The sequence below is a fragment of the Salvelinus fontinalis genome, chromosome 1 (genome assembly GCF_029448725.1).
Source record: "Salvelinus fontinalis isolate EN_2023a chromosome 1, ASM2944872v1, whole genome shotgun sequence".
Lineage (NCBI taxonomy): Eukaryota > Metazoa > Chordata > Actinopteri > Salmoniformes > Salmonidae > Salvelinus > Salvelinus fontinalis.
The window spans coordinates 61,843,404-61,862,471 of record NC_074665.1 but is presented as its reverse complement, the minus strand read 5'-3'; the positions used below and the strand labels follow the sequence as shown (position 1 = coordinate 61,862,471).

Genomic DNA, 19,068 nt, shown 5'->3' with positions numbered 1-19,068 from the left:
CGATGTCGCAGGTGAAGAAGCCAGATGTAAAGGTCCTGGGCTGTTGTGGTTACACGTGGTCTTCTGTTGTGAGGCTGGTTGGACATACTACCAAATTCTCTAAAACAAAGTTGGAGGTGGTTTATGGTAGAGAAATTAACATAAAAGTATCTGGTAAGTGCTCTCGTGGACAATACTGCAGTGAGCATGCCAATTGCATTTTCCATCAAAGCATGAGACATCATTGGCATTGTGTTGTGTGACAACTGCACATTTTAGAGTGGCCTTTTATTGTCCCCAGCACAAGGAGCACCTGTGTAAGGACCATGCTGCTGAATTAGCTTCTTGATATGCCACTCGTCAGGTGGATGAATTATCTTGACAAAAGATAAATGCTCACTAAAAGGGATGTAAGCAAATGTGTGCACAACATTTTAGAGAAATACGTTTTTTGTGCGTATGTAAAATTTGTATGTACATTTTTTATGGTATTCAATTGGTAGTTACAGTCTTGTCCCATCGCTGCAACTCCAGTACGGACTCGGGAGAGGTGATGGTCGAGAGCCGTGTGTCCCCCGAAACATTACACCACCAAGCCGCACTGCTTTTTCACACAATGCACGCTTAACCCATTGGAGGAAACGTTATACACTTGGAGACCATGTCAGAGTGCATGCACCCGACCAGCCACAGGAGTCGCTAGAGCGTGATGGGACAAGGACATCCCGGCCGGCCAAATCCTCCCCTAACCCTGACGACGCTGGGCCGATTGTGCGCCGCCTCACGGGTCTCCCAGTCGCGGCCGGCTTCGTCACAGCCTGGGATCGAACCAGGATCTGTAAAGACACAGCTAGCACTGCGATGCAGTGCCTTAGACCACTGCGCCACTTGGGAGGCCCGCGTTTATATTTTTGTTCAATATATATAGCCTACACTTTTGCGCTAGATGGTGATGGACTGAGAAATAAGCCAATTAAAACCAGCAGTTGTTTCGTCCGCTCTGAAACCAGCTGTCTCAATAGAGAGAGAGAGCTGGCTGGTGGATGAGATTACCTCAGCCTTAACCCTAACCTACAGAATAATCCACCTACAACTCTTTCACTTCCTGAGTACAACTTTCTCTTGATCATGTGATGGAGGAGGACTTGAGTGGGAACTGAATTGTCTCAAGTTTAGCCTCTGCCTGCATGCTCTGTTCTCACAGCCTAATCAATATGTTTTGAAAGATGGTCGAGGTTAGGCTTATCAGCCCGCCTGTGAAACAGAATATGTAATACCCAAATGTTATGGTTCACGATTAAACTTTACCCACGCAGACAAACAACCAATAAACATTTAGCTTAATGACATTCACACAAGCTGCTGTATATTCAGATCAATAATTTGTATTATTAATATTTATTATACTAATTATTTGTAGAGCACATTTCCCATGCTCAATGCACATAAGGTAGAAAACACAAACAAAACAAAAAATGGCATCAATATATATAAAGGATAAAAAACTATCACAATACATCAATCATTACCTACCAGAGCAGTAGATAGACTTTAGGGTCCAATGCAGACATTTTTATCTCAATATCAAATCATTTCTGGGTAACTAAGTACCTTACTGTATTTGTTTTCAATTAAAGTGGTCAAAAATGAACAAAAATAGATCCTGTGCAAAGAGCAATTTTTCAAGCAAGAATTTAGGTAGGACTGTCTGGGAGTGGTCTGAGTGGGGAGGGGAAAACTGAAAACTAGCTGTTATTGGCAGAGAGGTTTGGAACTTCCTTTCTTTTTGGTCTATTAACTATGTCACCAGGCAGGCCAAAACTCCATCCCACCAAAACAAGCAGAACTTGTACTAGGCAGTCTTTTCAAACATCTCTTACACTAAAAGGGCGGTATCATAATTGTCACAATCTCATAGTGTTTTTCCAACCTCAGTGTGGAAATATATATAAAACCAACATTTTTGACTGCACTGGGCCTTTAACCAAATTAAGCGATCAAAAATTAAAAGCTACCTTGAATTGGTAGGTCTTCAGTTGCTTTATAAATTACTGTATTGAAGCTGCCTCTTTGATGTACAGGTACAGTGTTCTAGAACGGAGGGATCACTTGAAAAGGCCCTGCCACCCATGCTGTGCAGGGTTGTGGCTGGTGTGACCAGGCTGTTAGAGACTGATGATCATGGAGTAGGTTGCGTAGATTGGTAGGAAAATGTAATCCCTTTATAGATTTAATTTTAAGGCACCAAAATGTGATGACAGTGCAAAAGGTGTGTAGACTTTCACTGGCGACTGTACGTGGCCCATAAGCCGATTTAATGCAGTTTTCCAAATTGTGTTTCAAATCCCCCACAATTGTTTAAAACCACCCAAAATTGTTTTAAAACCCCCAAAATGATTTTCAACTGCTGAAAACTAATTTTTAAACTCAGAAAATTGAGTTTAGAATCCCAGAAATATTTTTTCAAAATCCCAAAACTATGGTGTTTCAAAACCCTGAAAAGAGACTTTCAGGATCCTGAAAGTGCTAAAGTACCTGTGATTGTCCCAAAGACTGACAATTATTTCCAGCTCACACAAACCTCATGGTCAATCAATCTCTGTTTCTAAGCTGTATTAGTCTCTGTATCTTGGTTTGAAGGAAAGAAAACACTACACGTAATAATATATTTCTCGTGTAGCAAGCTTTATTGAAACAGAAAATGCAATTTGTAAACAAAATGTGTGAGCCGTATGTTCGCCTCTGACTCTCTGCACAAAGTAATTAATTATATCTAGCTGGGAAAATACAATTTCCCTTTGATATAATACCGTCTGGAGAGGATACGTAATGTCTTCTCACAATGCTCCGTCTTTGCATTAATTTCAGATATTTACTAAAAGCTAAATTGCTACCTGAAAAACATATAGGTCGAAGATAAATAAAAAATGCGATATGGTACACTCACACTCATTATCCACAGTGGGAGGACAAAACATACATGAAGTTCAGGCATACAATTTCATATAGGGAGCAGTTCACCTTCAGAGTGTTCATGATTCAAGGATTTCATTTGTGGTGAACAATCCCCCAAGGGATCATTCCCAGCTCTTCCAGATATCTCCATGTCTTTTAACATAAAGATGGCCAGCACTTGCAAATGAAGTATTACTTTGATGTATTATCATCACAATGGAGATGTTTCGGCAACAACCCAACACTACAGGCAGACAGATCGGCAGTCAAACCGACACAACAGTCAGACAGGCAACACAGTTTCCTCAGGGCATAGTACTGTAGGGTCCATGCTGTGTGTATTCATATCAAATCAATTCCAATCTTATTGGTCACATACACAGATGTTATTGCGAGTGTAGCGAAATGCTTATGCTTCTAGATCCGACAGTGCAGAAGTATCTAACAGGTAATATCAACAATTCCACAACGAAACCTAATACACACAATCTAGTAAAGGAATGGGATAAGAATATATAAATATAAAATATATGGATGAGCAGTGACAGAGCGGCTAAGATGCAATAGATAGTATAGAATAGATAGTGTAGGATACAGTATACAGTATATACATATGAGATGAGTAATGCGAGATATGTAAACATTCTTAAAGTGGCGTTATTAAAGTGACTAGTGTTCCATTTATTAAAGTAGCCAATGATACAAGTCTGTATGTTGGCAGCCTCTCTATGTTAGTGATGTTACTGATGGCCTTGAGATAGAAGCTGTTTTTCAGTCTCAGTCCCAGCTTTGATGCACCTGCACTGACCTCACCTTCTGGATGGAAGCGGGGTGAACAGGCAGTGGTTCGGGTGGTTATTGTCCTTGATTATCTTTTTTGCCTTCCTGTGACAGCTGGGGCTGTAGGTGTCCTGTAGGGCAGGTAGTTTGCCCCCGGTGATACGTTTGCAGACCGCACCACCCTCTGGAGAGCCCTGCTCTTTCCACCTTCTCCACTGCTGTCCCATCGATGTTGATAGGGGGGTACTCCCTTTGCTGTTTCCTGAAGTCCACAATCATCTCTTTTGTTTTGCTGACATTGAGTGAGAGGTTATTTTCCTGACACCACACTCCGAGAATCCTCACCTCCTCCCTGTAGGCCGTCTCGTCGTCGTTGGTAATCAAGCTGTTGTGTCGTCTGCAAACTTGATGATTTAGTTGGAGGTGTGCATGACCACGCAGTCATGGGTGAACAGAGAGTACAGGAGGGGGCTGAGAACGCACCCTTGTGGGGCCTCAGTGTTGAGGATCAGCGGAGTGGAGATGTTGTTTCCTACCTTCACCACCACCTGGGGGCGGTCCGTCAGGAAGTCCAGGACCCAATTGCACAGGGCGGGGTCGAGACCCAGGGCCTCAAGCTTTATGATGAGCTTGGAGGGTACTATGGTGTTGAATGCTGAGCTGTAGTCAATGAACAGCATTCTTACATAGGTATTCCTCTTGTTCAGATGGGATAGGGCAGTGTACAATGTGATGGCGATTCCATCGTCTGTGGACCTATTGGGGCGGTAAGCAAATTGAAGTGGGTCTAGGGTGACATGTAGGGTGGAGGTGATATGATCATTGACTAGTCTCTCAAAGCACTCCATAAAGACAAAAGTGAGTGCTACGGGGCGATAGTCATTTTGTTCAGGTACCTTTGCTTCCTTGGGAACAGGAACAATGGTGGCCATCTTGAAGCATGTTGGGACAGCAGACTGGGATAGGGATTGATTGAATATGTTTATTTTATTTTAAATTTAACCTTTATTTAACTAGGCAAGTCAGTTAAAAACAAATTCTTATTTACAATGACGGCCTACCCCGGCGACGCTGGGCCAAATGTGTGCCGCGCCCTTGGTACTCCCAATCACGGCCGATGTGACACAGCCTGGATTCGAACCAGAAACTGTAGTGACGCCTCTTGCACTGAGATACAGTGCCTTAGACTGCTGCACCACTCGGGAGCCCTGAGTCTGTAAACACACCAGCCAGCTGGTCTGCGCATGCTCTGAGGATGCAACTAGGGATGCCGTCCGGATTGGCAGCCTTGCGAGGGTTAAGACGTTTATATATTTTACTCACATCGGCCACGGAGAAGGAGAGCCTACAGTCTTTGGTAGCGGGCCGCATCGGTGGCACTATATTATCCTCAAAGCGGGAAAAGAAGGTGTTTAGTTTGTCTGGAAGGAAAACGTTGATGTTCCTGCTTATTCCCTTCTTATTCTGGGAATCCTCCAACCTGGATTTCAGGAAAACCAGGGAAAGTATTCAAAGTTCCCGGGAATTCTGCAGCTCTAATTACGACTCCAATTTGTCTTTATATGTATAAAGTTGACTGTTCCCAGACATTTAGGATTGTGATATGCTCTTTATTGTCAATGTGCATACAGTAGACCTCTCACAAAGACTGATATTGTAACGACCTGGGTGTCGGGGGGGTGCGAAGTCAAACGCAGGAGACAGCAGAGCTTCAATAAGTTGAGTCTTTAATCCCCAACTGTCCAACACAAATGTCCAACACGGACGAACTGGGTGAACATACACGACGGTCCAACGACACGAGCAACAATCCCAGTCCACAAATACAATCTCCACTCCCGAAATCCAAAAGGTTTACAAAGTAACAATCCCGCACAAAGACGCCTACGGGCTGGCTGACAAATAAAGCCATTCTAATTACCCACTTAACTGAACACAGGTGTAACAAATAAACACATAAGGAGGGGGGAGGAAAAAGAGTCAGTGGCAGCTAATAGGCCGGTGACGACGACCGCCGAACGCCACCCGAACGGGAAGGAGAGCCTGCCTCGGTTGAAGTCGTGACAGATATGACATTCTATGATCATTCTGAACCAAAATCCATAGCTATCCGTAGTCACCAGTTTCAAGACAGCACAGCATTCAATAGCCTTGTTTTTACGCTAATGTAAAAGACGTTACGCTGCTTTTGAGTGAGTACCACTTCCCCCTGATTTGGCTCATACCCAGGCCCTCGGCCTTGCTAGCACACATGACCTCACCTCCTGAAGCTGGGTGAGACAACCACATATTACAGTCGTGGCATGTCCATTTTCCTTCAATAAAGTAGTTATCAGTAGTCAGTGCTAGTGGGATTCATTTAAGATACTCTTTGAAGAGGTAGGGTTTCAGATATTTTTGGAAGATAGGCAGGGACTCTGCTGTCCTAGCTTCTGGGGGAAGCTGGTTCCACCATTGGAGTGCCAGGACAGAGAAGAGATTCGCCAGGGCTGAGCGGGAGCCGACCCCCAGTAGGGGTGGGACGACCAAGAGACCAGAGGTGGCAGAACGGAGTCCTCGGTTTGGGGTGTAAAGTTTGAGCAAAGCCTGAAGGCTGGGAGGGCATAACTACTTTGTTGAGTGAAAATGTATTTGCTACAATGTGATATGTTGTTGTCTCACCAAGCTATCTTAAGATGAATGCACTACTGTAAATCGCTCTGAATAAAAGCGTCTGCTAAATGGCAAAAATGTAATGCTACGTAGGCAAGCACCGTGGTCTTTTAGTGGATGTGAGCTTCGGCTGGAAGCCAATGGAGTATGTGGAGGAGTGGGGTGACATGGGAGAACTTGGGAATGTTGAACACGAGGAGGGCTGCGGCGTTCTGGAAAAGTTGCAGAGGTTTGATGGCACAAGCAGGTAGCTCAGCCAACAGAAAGTTGCGGGAGATGACCTGCACCGGTTCTTGTGTGAGGAAGGGTCATACTCTGTGGATGTTGCACATGAACCTGCAGGACCAAGTCACTGCTTTGATGTTTGGAGAGAATGACAGAATGTTGACCAGGATCACGTCAAGGTTCTTTGCACTCTGGGAGGGGGACAACGTGGAGCAGGCAGGTCTTCCCCAAGGGGAAGAGCAGCTCCGTCTTGTCGAGGTGTCGCCACCTTGGTGTCATAAGGGGGGAAGGAGAAAAGTAGTTCAGTGTCATCAGCATAGCAATGATAGAAGAGACCATGTGAGGATATGACGTGCCGAGTGACTGTGTATAGAGAACAGAAGAGGGCCTAGAACCGAGCCCTGGAGGACACCAGTAGTAAGAGCATGTGGTGCAGACTCAGATACTCTCCACATCACCTGGTAGGTGGGACCTGCCAGGTGGGACTCAATCCAAGAGTGTGTAGAGCCTGAGACACCCAGCCCTGAGAGGGTGGAGAGGAGGATCTGATGGTTCACAGTGTTGAAAGCAGCGGCTAGATCTAGGAGGATGAGAACAGAGAAAAGAGTCAGCTTTTCTATTCTAATGGTTGTGTCATTATTTTCAGTGTAATATTTGTATATATTTGTTCAACTCTGTCAGAGTTTTTTCTTGTACATAAAGCTGTTATACAGAATTGGCCTCCTTGTAAAATCCCCATAGACCCTCTCTCCAGAGGGCATTTCTTGTTCTAGCTCATTTTTAGTCGTCAGGTACAAGTCTACCCTCAGGACCTGTTGGAGAATGTTAGTAAATGCCAATATTTCCAGCATTTTCCTATGAAATGTTTGATTGTCCAAGTCAAGCATGTGAAATCGACACCTCAGGCTTGTTTCTCTGGATGTGGAGAAGAACCAAGGCCAGAGGGGGAGAATGTTCAGATGCAAAACATGTTTGTTGTCATGTGCCAAATTGAACATTACACATTTCTTAGCCGTGCCAGAAGAATCATGTAATTACGAATTTATTGATACGGATGAAGCATAAATGTTGAAAATGTCAGTTTTTGTTAATCTCAAGTAATACCTCACTATGTTCTGTTGTTTATTTAATGCTGTTGATGTTGTTTCATCAAAAGGCTCATCAACAAATACTCAGCCCTTGCCATAGGAACCTGACATCTACCATTACTTTACAGCACTTTTATTAGATATATTTAGGAGAATATGACTTTATGGTGACTAAAAACATAAAGTCATATTCTAGTAAAAAACAAAAATGTAATGAAATTCAATCAAATACAATTAATTGAAAATGAATAAAACACATACAGTACTGTTGCCATACAAGGGTCAACATTGACACTGACATGCATTAATATATATTCATGAGCGTGGTAACTATGTACCCCCTCGGGATAGCTACATTAATTACATTAAAAGAGTCATTTAAATTCTTTATTCAAAGAAAATGATTCTCATGCAATAAATAGCACAATAATTACAGTGACGGGTGGGATGAGAGGAAGCACTGAAGCTAAGCAACAACGTCAAGCTCACACTTCTAGCACGCACGCACACACACACAGCTATTGTATACTGACTACAGGATGACAAATACTATACCAGCTAACAGACTGCAGTGTTCTGGCTCACTCTGAGCAGTTGTAAATATGATCTACAGCCATTTGTTTTTATTTGGTATTATTCATCTCCTCTGTCAGTAGCACATAAGAAGGTAATAGAAATGCCAGGATGTTGGCTGATTTACTTAGTCAAATGTTCATCCCAAGGCTCCGCAGGGATGATTGGAGTCTGTGTGAGTAACAGGAATCCATGCATTAGGTAGGCAAAACAGACACGACCTTGAGACATTATAACGCAGACAATATATTACTGCCGCGGCGACCTTCCTGGGTACCGAAGATACATCTGAAGTGTTTTACGGTGTTTTACAATGCATTACCAGGGCCTTTACATGCGCTGAGCTCATTTTATTTGCTCATACATTTCCGAGGAAGGAGTTTAGTGTCACTCAAATGTGGGCCATTTAGAGTAGTTTGACTTAGGGAGACAAATGAGATTACACAAGTCACTGATGCTGCGGATAAAAAGCAGTTGCAGTACTGTAGTAATACTGTAGCAATATCCCATGTACAATAACTGGGGCTTTTTTACCTGGTCAGGTCAGGGGGTCAGGGGGTCAGGAAACACTCATGGCCTTATAGCCACTCATTGCACATGAAAATATTCACCTCAACTGGATTACCTGTCGAAGACTACAGTGTCGTTATTAATGTGTAGTTAGGTAAAGTGTTACCCTGTATGCTCAGTGAATATTATTCACCAAACTGGGACGACACAGACGCATGTATTACAGTACATACTGTAAACCTGGCCTGCACTCACCTGACTGGATCGATTGACCTCTGTTTCCTGAAGATCCAGACGGAGGAAGGATTTTCCCACACAGATACTGTATGTCAGTGCTGGATCAATATTCACAGTCTTCCTTGAGCTTTAGCAACCTTTCAAATATCACTTCACATTGATTTCTCTCACATAAGTCTTTCTTACCAAATTAGATTACTTTTATAATACAGCTATATTTCTCATTGACAAGTACAAGTCAATGACATTTCAGAAATGGTCGCTATTCTTGCCCTACATACAGTATGTTCTCATGATGTGCTTAAGGTAAAAACAACAAAATACACATCCATTATCATGCATTGTCATTGTGTCTTGGTTTGTGCCCAAATAAAATGATGTCTGACAGATTGCGAGGTCATATCACATCATCATGTATTAAGGGCTCATAATGAAAGTGAAAAGATGATGGTTATTAGAGGAAATGAAAAGGGACTACTCTTCTCTTTTAAAGCACCTACAGTCTATTCTGATGGAATTGGCAATTGGAATTATTTATGACATTAATTGCCACATTATCAACTGGCTGTGAGCTCTGGTGTCACTCTGTCCATCTTTTTTTGGCAGAGAGAGAGAGAAAGAAAGATAGAGGGGGAGAGCAAGCTGAGCCTGAAGCAGACTGACAAGCTAATTACATCATCTTCCTTCCCCTCAATGAAACATGCTACTCATCTGAAACGACGCCCGGAAATAAGGCCTTTTCTCACCTCCTCTGGACAGCACTTGATGAAGGAGGATTTGGCAGATGGACGAATGTCTTCAGGTGCAGAGAGAAAGAGAGGGGGGGTACAGCGAGAGACAGAGAGAAGAGCGAGAGGGAGAGAGATAGAGAGCAACAGAGAGAGCGAAATGAGGAAGCGAGAGAGAAAGGACTAAAGGACACCTAGCTCTAAAGCTTGCCCCATCCCTCCACAACCCTGTTAGCTTATGTGCTATCAGTGGCCAACTGTCACCCACCAACACCACTCTTGTTATTTTTTTCCTTCCTGTCTCTGTGAATTTGCATTTGCTTATGTCAATCACTCAGCGGGCTGAGGCCTGTTGTCTGATGACTAGAAATGATGTGGACTAAGTTCCTGTGACAGCCAGTCAGTCTGCACTGTGCCTGTTGGGGAGACGAGGGGTAAAGGGTGCTGTGTCTCTGCGATACAGCTCACAGCACTTTACTCTCCTGAATAATATGACTCACACTCAACACAGATGGTAGAAAATGCAAGTTATTTGAGCTTACATTGGCCAATGTGCATCATAGGTTCAAGATTCAAGGGTCAAGGTCATATTACAAGCTTCCATGTTTAACAAGAAATCATGTGTTTGATATCTTTCTATTCAGGCCATTAAAATGAGCCTGTCCTCCGGGTTTCCCCCGCAATCATCCTCTAACTTACTCACACACCTGTAGGTAATATGTAAAGGGCTATCCCTCAGTAGGTAAGCTGTGAAAGGCCCAGCACTCATTTGAACACAGTGCAAAGAGACATTGTGAGTCGTGTAGTGTGGAGCCCAGTAACCCACGTGGCACCTGTATCCCCAGGCAGTGTCTACAGCTTAAATTCATTTCCCCTGGCTGCCAGAGTCATCCCGAGTCCACACGCAGCCAGGAGGTACCCAGGATCCACTGCAGATGCGGGACACACAGGGCATCGCCTACAGGTTGTTCTGTGGTTTATACCTTAATTAGTCTGCTGTACCACCATGTCAGTCTCATGTCAACACACGCACGCACACGCACGCACGCACGCACACACACACACTCACACTCACACTCACACACACAAAGTTTATGTCAGTAAGGCAGATGTCTACACGCTGCTGCACGCTGTCGCCCTCCCTGCCCATCTCATAATGCAGTAGTTTGTGTGCTGGGGATGCGGCTGTGCTCTGTGCTCTGACGAGGATGGGAAGTGACACACACCAAACTCGGTGTGTCCTCCAGCCAGCTCCGGTGGCTCCCGGCCTGTCAATTCCAGCTCCGTCAGCAGCACTGGCTCAATGGCAGTGCCTGTGACACATGTCACAAAGTTTTAAATGTCTGCTCTTTTCAGCAGGATGGTTGGGCTGGCGTGGGTGGGGAGGGTGAGGAGAGAAGCAGCCAGGGGAAGGATGACATTTTGTGTTGCCGGGCGGGGGAAACTTGTTGTGGCTCCCCTCTTCCTGCCTCCACCAGCTGTCAGGGCCGGTTTCCTCTGAACATATCACAACACGCACAAATAAACCTTGTCATTCTGAAACGCTGCCACTAGTGACCGGCCTCCCCAACGTTACAGATGCATGGTCTCGTAGGAGGAAGTAGCACACAGACGTGCGCAGGAACACACACGGATCCACGCAAACACGCACGCACACCCTGAACATACAGTGTGGGGCTATCTTTGACCTTTCTGTCATCTGTCTGTCTGTTAGACTGATGAGCAGGACTGAAGCTCCAAGTGCTCTCTCTCACATCCCCCTGATCTGTTTGGGCTAATGTGGAAGACAGTTAGTTATCTCTTACAGTAATGACAGGAATAGAGGAGCAGGAGACGGTAATTGAATAGAAGTGCAGGCGAATATGTCAAAACAAAAGAGACGACGTGGAGGGAAGTGGCTGTCCAGACCTCAACATTAGAATATGATTTGGACCAATAACAAGCATGTATTATATTCGGTCAAATTTGGTGGAATATGTGAATGACGCAATTTGACATTTCCAATAACCATGTAGACACAGAGCAACACAGCTCAAGTAAAATGTTTTAATCAATAAAAGTAGAGTGACCTTTAAAGGGTAATACAAAATGTACTTGGGATCATCTAAAACAGCATTGCCTCATTTCAAAATTGCGGATAATAAGATGACATTAGGCATGTTTCCAGGTTTATTTCACAAAAGCAATGTCGCAAAAAAAATCATTGCTACATCTGTAATGGTAACGTCAGATATAGGAAACATTTTATTTTGCCTAACTTTCTTTATTGCGACAAATGATGATGGAAAATATGTTTTTAGAATAAATTATCATTGCCAAATCATTTTTAAGGTACGCGGGGCATGTGATGTCAACACGTAACTATGAAGCTCCACTCTACATTCAATTCTAAATACTTACTACCTGTTAAATCTATTTTTCAACTATAAAAATAATGTTTATTTGTACGGTGTGTCCTGACTTTCAAGAATGGCTGAAATGCTTGGCCATGCTGTTCTGGTTGGCTGGATGCAAGTTTCACCATCCAATTATTTCAGATCTACAGGAGTGAAAGTTTCACCATGGCACGGACCGTGGCGTTATGTTGGCACATAACAATGGGATGGCTTATAGGCTATCTCCAATTTATTAATGCATAAATGGGTAATGGAAACACTTGAACCACTTCATTTTTATTCATCACTGTATCCAGAGTGTCATACCTTCATACCGACCTTATGCCATACCGGGAAATTCGGTAATACTGGCACTGAACACAACGGGTGCTATTTCAAACCCCACTGAGCCGCTGTAATCTGAAGGTTAGCAATGCTAACAAGTACATGTAAAATACCATAGAGAATGCTAACAAAATCCTAATGAGCACATTGCGAACATTTTATGCAGTCTCTGACCAAAAGTATTTGCAGGACAGATATTCCAGCTCATAAATGTATACACGTAACTGAGAAAGGCTACTCACAGTTTGCTGCATGCACAAAACAAATATTAGACAGCAAAGCTCTTGATCCAGGAGGGGTTTCTCTGCTGTTACCAAGCGAAGCTTGATTTTGGAAGAAGCTAACCACTTAGCTAGCGAGATAGCTAACTAGCTACTAAATTAGCAAACCAAATGCAAAACGAGAGATCATTTACCACATTTTAGACAGTTAACTTAATAGTTATAAGACTGCAAACATTTAGTTGGGAATTCCATACTGTAACTAGATCACTTGAGAGTCACAGTCACTCCTGTGTCTCGTCGTTGTGTGCTTGTAAAGAAACACGACGTGACTGGGGACTACCGGTAAGCTTCATAATGAAGAATTATGTGACAGACGAAATGAAGAAGGTGATCTTCTTTATCTCCTAAAGCATTTCACAAGTTGACTGCAGGTATTTACTTCAAAAGTAGCAACAAATATTCACATTTAAAAATGTTTTTGAAGAAATCGTTTCAACACTATTGATAAACCATCTGTGGCTATTTCCAAAACCCCCAGTATACGGTATATACGGCACACCGCCCAAGCCTACGACACTGTAATTTGTTTTAGGTGTGACGTCATCACGTCCATCTGTTTGTTAAATAGAAATGCACCGTAGCAGGCAATTGTCAAATCTATTTTCTACGCAAACATTGTAAATGTCGACAACAACAAAAAAATCACTGAACGAGTTAATGGTAACATAGCTAGTGAGTATATTTAATAGGACATATCATATACTGAACAAAAATATAAATGTCACATGTAAAGTGTTGGTCATGTTTCATGAGCTGAATTAAAAGATTGCAGAAATGTTCCATATGCACAAAAAGCTTATTTCTTTCAAATGTTGTGCACAAATGTGTTTACATCCCTGTTAGTGAGCATTTCCCCTTCACCAAGATAATCCATCCACCTGACAGGTGTGGCATATCAAGAAGCTGATTACACAGCATGAACATTACACAGGTGTACCTTGTGGTGGGGACAATAAAAGGCCACTAAATATGCTGTTTTGTCACACAGCACAATGCTACAGATGTCTCAAGTTTTGAGAGAGCGTGCAATTGGCATGCTGACTGGAGGAATGTCCACCAGAGCTCTTGCCAGAGAATTGAATGTTCGTTCCTCTACCATAAGCCGCCTCCGTCATTTTAGAGAATTTGGCGGTATGTCCAATAAGCCTCACAACCGCAGACCACATCTAACTACGCCAGCTCAGGACCTACACATCCGGCTTCTTCCCCTGCGGGATCGTCTGAGACCAGCCACCCGTACAGCTGATGAAACTGAGGAGTATTTCTGTCTGTAATAAAGCCCGTTTGTGGGGAAAAACAAATTCTGATTGGCTGAGCCTGGCTCCCAAGTGCGTGGGCCTATGCCCTCCTAGGTCCACTCAAGAATGCGTCCCTGCCTAGTCATGTGAAATCCATAGATTAAGGCCAAAATGAATTGATTTGAATTGACTGATTTCATTATATGAACTGTAACTCAGTAAAATCGTTAAAATTGTTGCATGTTGCGTTAATATTTTTGTTCAGTGTACATGATTCACAAATGTTAGAAGTTTATATTCAGGAAAAATTACCATACATTTTAAAGATGTGGGAATATAGTTCCTAACTATGATACTGTAATGATACTATAATATGTTAAAAGCATGCCTTCTGTATCCTTCATAACCCCATTGAGGTAATATTCATAAATCACAATGAACTAACAATTTAATTCCATACTAATATGATATTAAAATGAAATGATTAATCTCAGTTTCAATAGAACATTCAGAGTTGCAAAATGCTGGTAACCATCCCCAAAATCTCTGGATTTCAATAAATCCCGGTCGGAAGATCAACGGAAACAGGAGGGAATAAGCAGGAATCCTCCAACTAGGATTTCTGGATAACCTGGACATTTTGTTACCAGAATTTTGCAAACCTAATTTAGTGAAACTATTTGACAGTGTTAGAGGTTGAATGTTTCTTTGGTCTCTAATGTGTTCTTTATTTATTTTGTATTGGAATGTTGTATTGTCTTTCCACTGTGCATTTGAAAATATAACATCTCTTCAAATTGTACATTATCATGCAATAATTGAATACTAATCTAATTAATTTCCATTAAAAACAGACCATAGTAAAATATATCTGCCAACAGCATAACTCTAAACACATTTGGTAAGTGAAAAGTTGTGAAGTGTTGTTACTCTGGCAGGCAAGCCCTGTATCCATTCAAATACAGCTTCAGAACCACAAGGATGGACTCCTTGAGAAAAGTTAACTTTCCTATACTTTCATTTAGCCCTCCTCCTCCCCCTCTCCCACCCTCTCTCTAATCCCCTCTGTTAACATTCTCAAGCCCCAATTTAGACAAGATGGAGATGTGCCAGGTGTAAACATCTACCTATCTTATATCATTTATCTCTAGGTGGACATAGGGGTGGGAATTGTAAAGGTTTTTAAAACGTTATTAGTTTTATGTTGTATCTCTCTTTCTCCTAGCTGCCACTCTAAAAGTGAAATTTACTGTATACTTACATTTTGAAATATACATCATTACGCCCAGTCCCCTGTCCCCCTCACACGTGCACATTCACACAGGCCCAGTGAGGCATCAGGTTTGACCTCTGACCCCTGATGAGTGGCGGTGGGGACGGGTGATCCATCATGGCTGCTGTGGCTGTCAAATCAGCCGCTTGGCTGGAGCTGTCCATCACCGTGGCCACGGGGTGTGTGTGTGTTAGGGTGGGTGGGTGTGAAAGAGAGAGACTGTGTGCGCTTGCGTGAACAGTTCTGTGGGTGCGTGTGCGTGCATGCATGCACTTTTGTATATGGTTGTGTTTATGTGGAGCACTGCTGCTTGAATGCAATTATGTCAACGTGAGTGCCAATGTTCACTCTGGGGCAGGAGAGTGGAGCTGACAGGAGAGCCATCCACAGCTCAGCGGAGGAGGAGGAAACCAGGCCACTACGCTACAAGGCACGTATTCATAAAGCGTAGAGAAGGATGCTGACCTAGGATCAGGTCCCCCCTGTCCATATAATCTCATTCATGATCAAAACTGATTCTAGATCAGCAATCCTACTCTGAGAAGCTTGATAGATACGGCGTCAGGACTGGGGTCTGAGAGTGACAGTATAGGTTATGGAAGAGACATTTTAATGAAGATGTTTGAATTTTTATTTAACGACTTGTATAATGAAGCTTGTGTGCGTGTGTTTGCGTCTCTCTGTCGATCCATCAGAGTTGGTCATTGCGGATGAATCGGTTGCCTTCCGAATGCTTTCCATAGTAGACGTAACGGCACTTGGCGAACACACCTGAAAGTGGAAGAAGAAGAATATTAAAATGCTGGTCCAATTCAGATCTACCTGTGGATGGATTAAACCTGATGTTTATAGCCATTCTATACAGTCCGCCCGTCTAGCATCACTATTCCTTCCAGACTCACATTAAGCATCTCCAATCCAAAATTAAATCTAGAATTGGCTTCCTATTTTGCAACAAAGCCTCCTTCGCTTATGCTGATAAACATTCCCTCGTAAAACTGACTATCCTACCGATCCTCGACTTCGGCGATGTCATTTACAAAATATCCTCCAACACTCAACTCAGCAAATTGGATGTAGTCTATCACATTGCCATTTGTTTTGTCACCAAAGCCCCATATACTACCCACCACTGCGACCTGTATGCTCTCGTTGGCTGGCCCTCTCTTCATATTCGTCGCCAAACCCACTGGCTCCAGGTCATCTATAAGTCTTTGCTAGGTAAAGCCCCGCCTTATCTCAGCTCACTGGTCACCAAAGCAACACCCACCCGTAGCACGCGCTCCAGCAGGTATATTTCACTGGTCATCCCCAAAGCCAACACCTCGTTTGGCCGCCTTTCCTTCCAGTTCTCTGCTGCCAATGACTGGAACGAATTGCAAAAATTACCGAAGCTGGAGACTTATATCTCCCTGACTAATTTTAAGCATCAGCTTTCAGAGCAGCTTACCGATCATTGCACCTGTACACAGCCCATCTGTAAATAGCCCACCCAACCACCTCATCCCTATATTGTTATTTATTCTTTTGCTCCTTTGCACCCCAGTATCTCCACTTGCACCACATCTTCTGCACATCTATCACTCCAGTGTTAATGCTAAATTGTAATTATTTCGCCACTATGGCCTATTTATTGCCTTACCTCCCTAATCTTACTACATTTGCACACACTGTATATAGATTTTAGTGTTATTGACTGTACGTTTGTGTATCCCATGTGTAACTCTGTGTTGTTTGTGTCGTACTGCTTTGCTTTATCTTGGCCAGGTCGCAGTTGTAAATGAGAACGTGTTCTCAACTGGCCTACCTGGTTAAATAAAGGTGAAATAAAATAATTGATTAGATTTGTTATCACACTGTATTGTTATTCTGGTGGTTGGAAAGTGAACTTGAGTGTCTGCAAATTGATTTCTCTGTTCCACAATGCTGTTTATTTTATATCATCTCAAATAGTTGATATACATCTTCATTCAGCTATTGAAACAACAGTATACACAAACTATAATATAGATATGATTATTATAATTGTTTATTATCTGTCACTATCGGTCTTATCCCATCTGTGATGTGTGTGTGTGCGCACGCGTGTGTGTGTGTGTGTGTGTGTGTGTGTGTGTGTGTGTGTGTGTGTGTGTGTGTGTGTGTGTGTGTGTGTGTGTGTGTGTGTGTGTGTGTGTGTGTGCGTGCGTGCGTGCGTGCGTGCGTGCGGAGGATGAGTATCCTTCTCAAGTTGAGGAACAGCGGGGGAAACAGCATTTGGCCTCAGGGTGATGTCTAGACAGTAACAAGTACACAACCCTAGCCCTGCCTCCACTCCACCCATACACACAAACACATGCACGTGTGTGTGTGTGTGTGTGTTGCATTTTCATATGACTACTGATCATATGTATCATTCATTTGCTTTGTATCACAATCAATATTAACATATAGTAAAATGACCCATGGCCTTGACATAATCTTTAAATACTTAATGTTATACCAAAGATGTGTAGAGAAACATAGTACGTATGGGAGATGTTTGTACTTGCCCTGAACAACAAAGCTGAACTCTGACCTACTGTATGGCTCATTGATCCAATCAATGTCTGCATCAACAAAAAGGCTACAATGAAAATCCACACGTTTATAATCTTATTTATCATATATCTGTTAATCTAAAGACAAGGTGAAGACTGTTTTATTCATCAAATTCAATATGGTACGAGTTAGTAGCTTTGTAAAAAACAAAATAACTACAACAAAGAAATTAATTTACCCTCTGCTATTCCTCCAAGGGTTACACTGTAAAACAAAATGGTTGACTCTGTCCATACCTTTTCCTAGCTGTCCTAGCTGTGATGTCACAGCGCTCAGCAGAGCACTACTTGACGAATGCGGCGGAGATGCAGCTACAGCTAGCTAGGTGTCACCGCTCGGCAAGGACAAATGGCATTAGCGCTGTCAACAACCCTCTGACAGAAGGACAGATATGTCCTCTGATATCAACACACTTCTTAAATAGACATCAAGAGCATTAGTAGAGGAGGTTGTAACAGATGGACAATAAAGTTGTATTCTATTCTGAGGGAAGGGGAGGAAAGGAGAGGAGAAGGGGGGAGCGCAGAGGAAATGAGAGCAGAAGAAAGGAGAGGGTAAGGATGTCAGAAACAGTTGAGAGGTGCTCAGAGCGATATAGCCAATCACTTAATCGGAGGAGACAATGTCAGGGCAGAAGAGAGACAGGGACCAGAATGGCACATTGTGACAGAAAGCAGAGATGGGGACAGAGATACTGGTGCCATATTAGTGCCAAGCATATTCCAACGCCAACCTCCATTCTAACCAAACCTGACACACCACTGCTCTCTAACTCTCTGTCTTCAAAGTAGCCCCACTAATATATATATATATATATATATATATATATATATATATATATACACACACACACACACACACACACACACACACACACACACACACACACACACACACACACACACACACACACACACACACACACACACACACACACACACACACACACACAACCCCTGATGTCAGTTCAGTGCAGCAGGCAGACAGACAGTGCAGCAGTCTTCATCCCAGCAGTAGTGAATGTGTGTGTGTTGTGTCAGGTTGGGGAGCCGTGCAGAACACAGGCCCGGGGACAAGCTCAGTCAATCTAAATCTGGACTTTGTAGTGGAGCGGCTCTCATTCCCCTCATAGCCCAGCTACTTGAGGTGATCCAAACACTCAAGTGTGAGGAGCTGTCACCTCCGATAAAATCCCCATGCCTGCCTGCCTGCCTGCTCCCTGCCCGGTTCAGACAGTTTGCCTGGG

At 43.1% G+C, this 19,068-nt stretch overlaps 1 protein-coding gene across 1 annotated transcript in view; it reads right to left on the bottom strand.

Moving 5' to 3' along the window:
* Positions 1 to 11,759: 11,759 nt before the first annotated feature.
* Positions 11,760 to 19,068, bottom strand: part of LOC129859207 (leucine-rich melanocyte differentiation-associated protein-like) — a 406,590-nt gene continuing 399,281 nt past the window's right edge. The window contains exon 7 of the mRNA XM_055928694.1: positions 11,760 to 16,013. Within this exon, the coding sequence (XP_055784669.1) occupies positions 15,934 to 16,013 (80 nt within the window). The 3' untranslated portion in view covers positions 11,760 to 15,933. The remainder of the gene's footprint in view (positions 16,014 to 19,068) is intronic.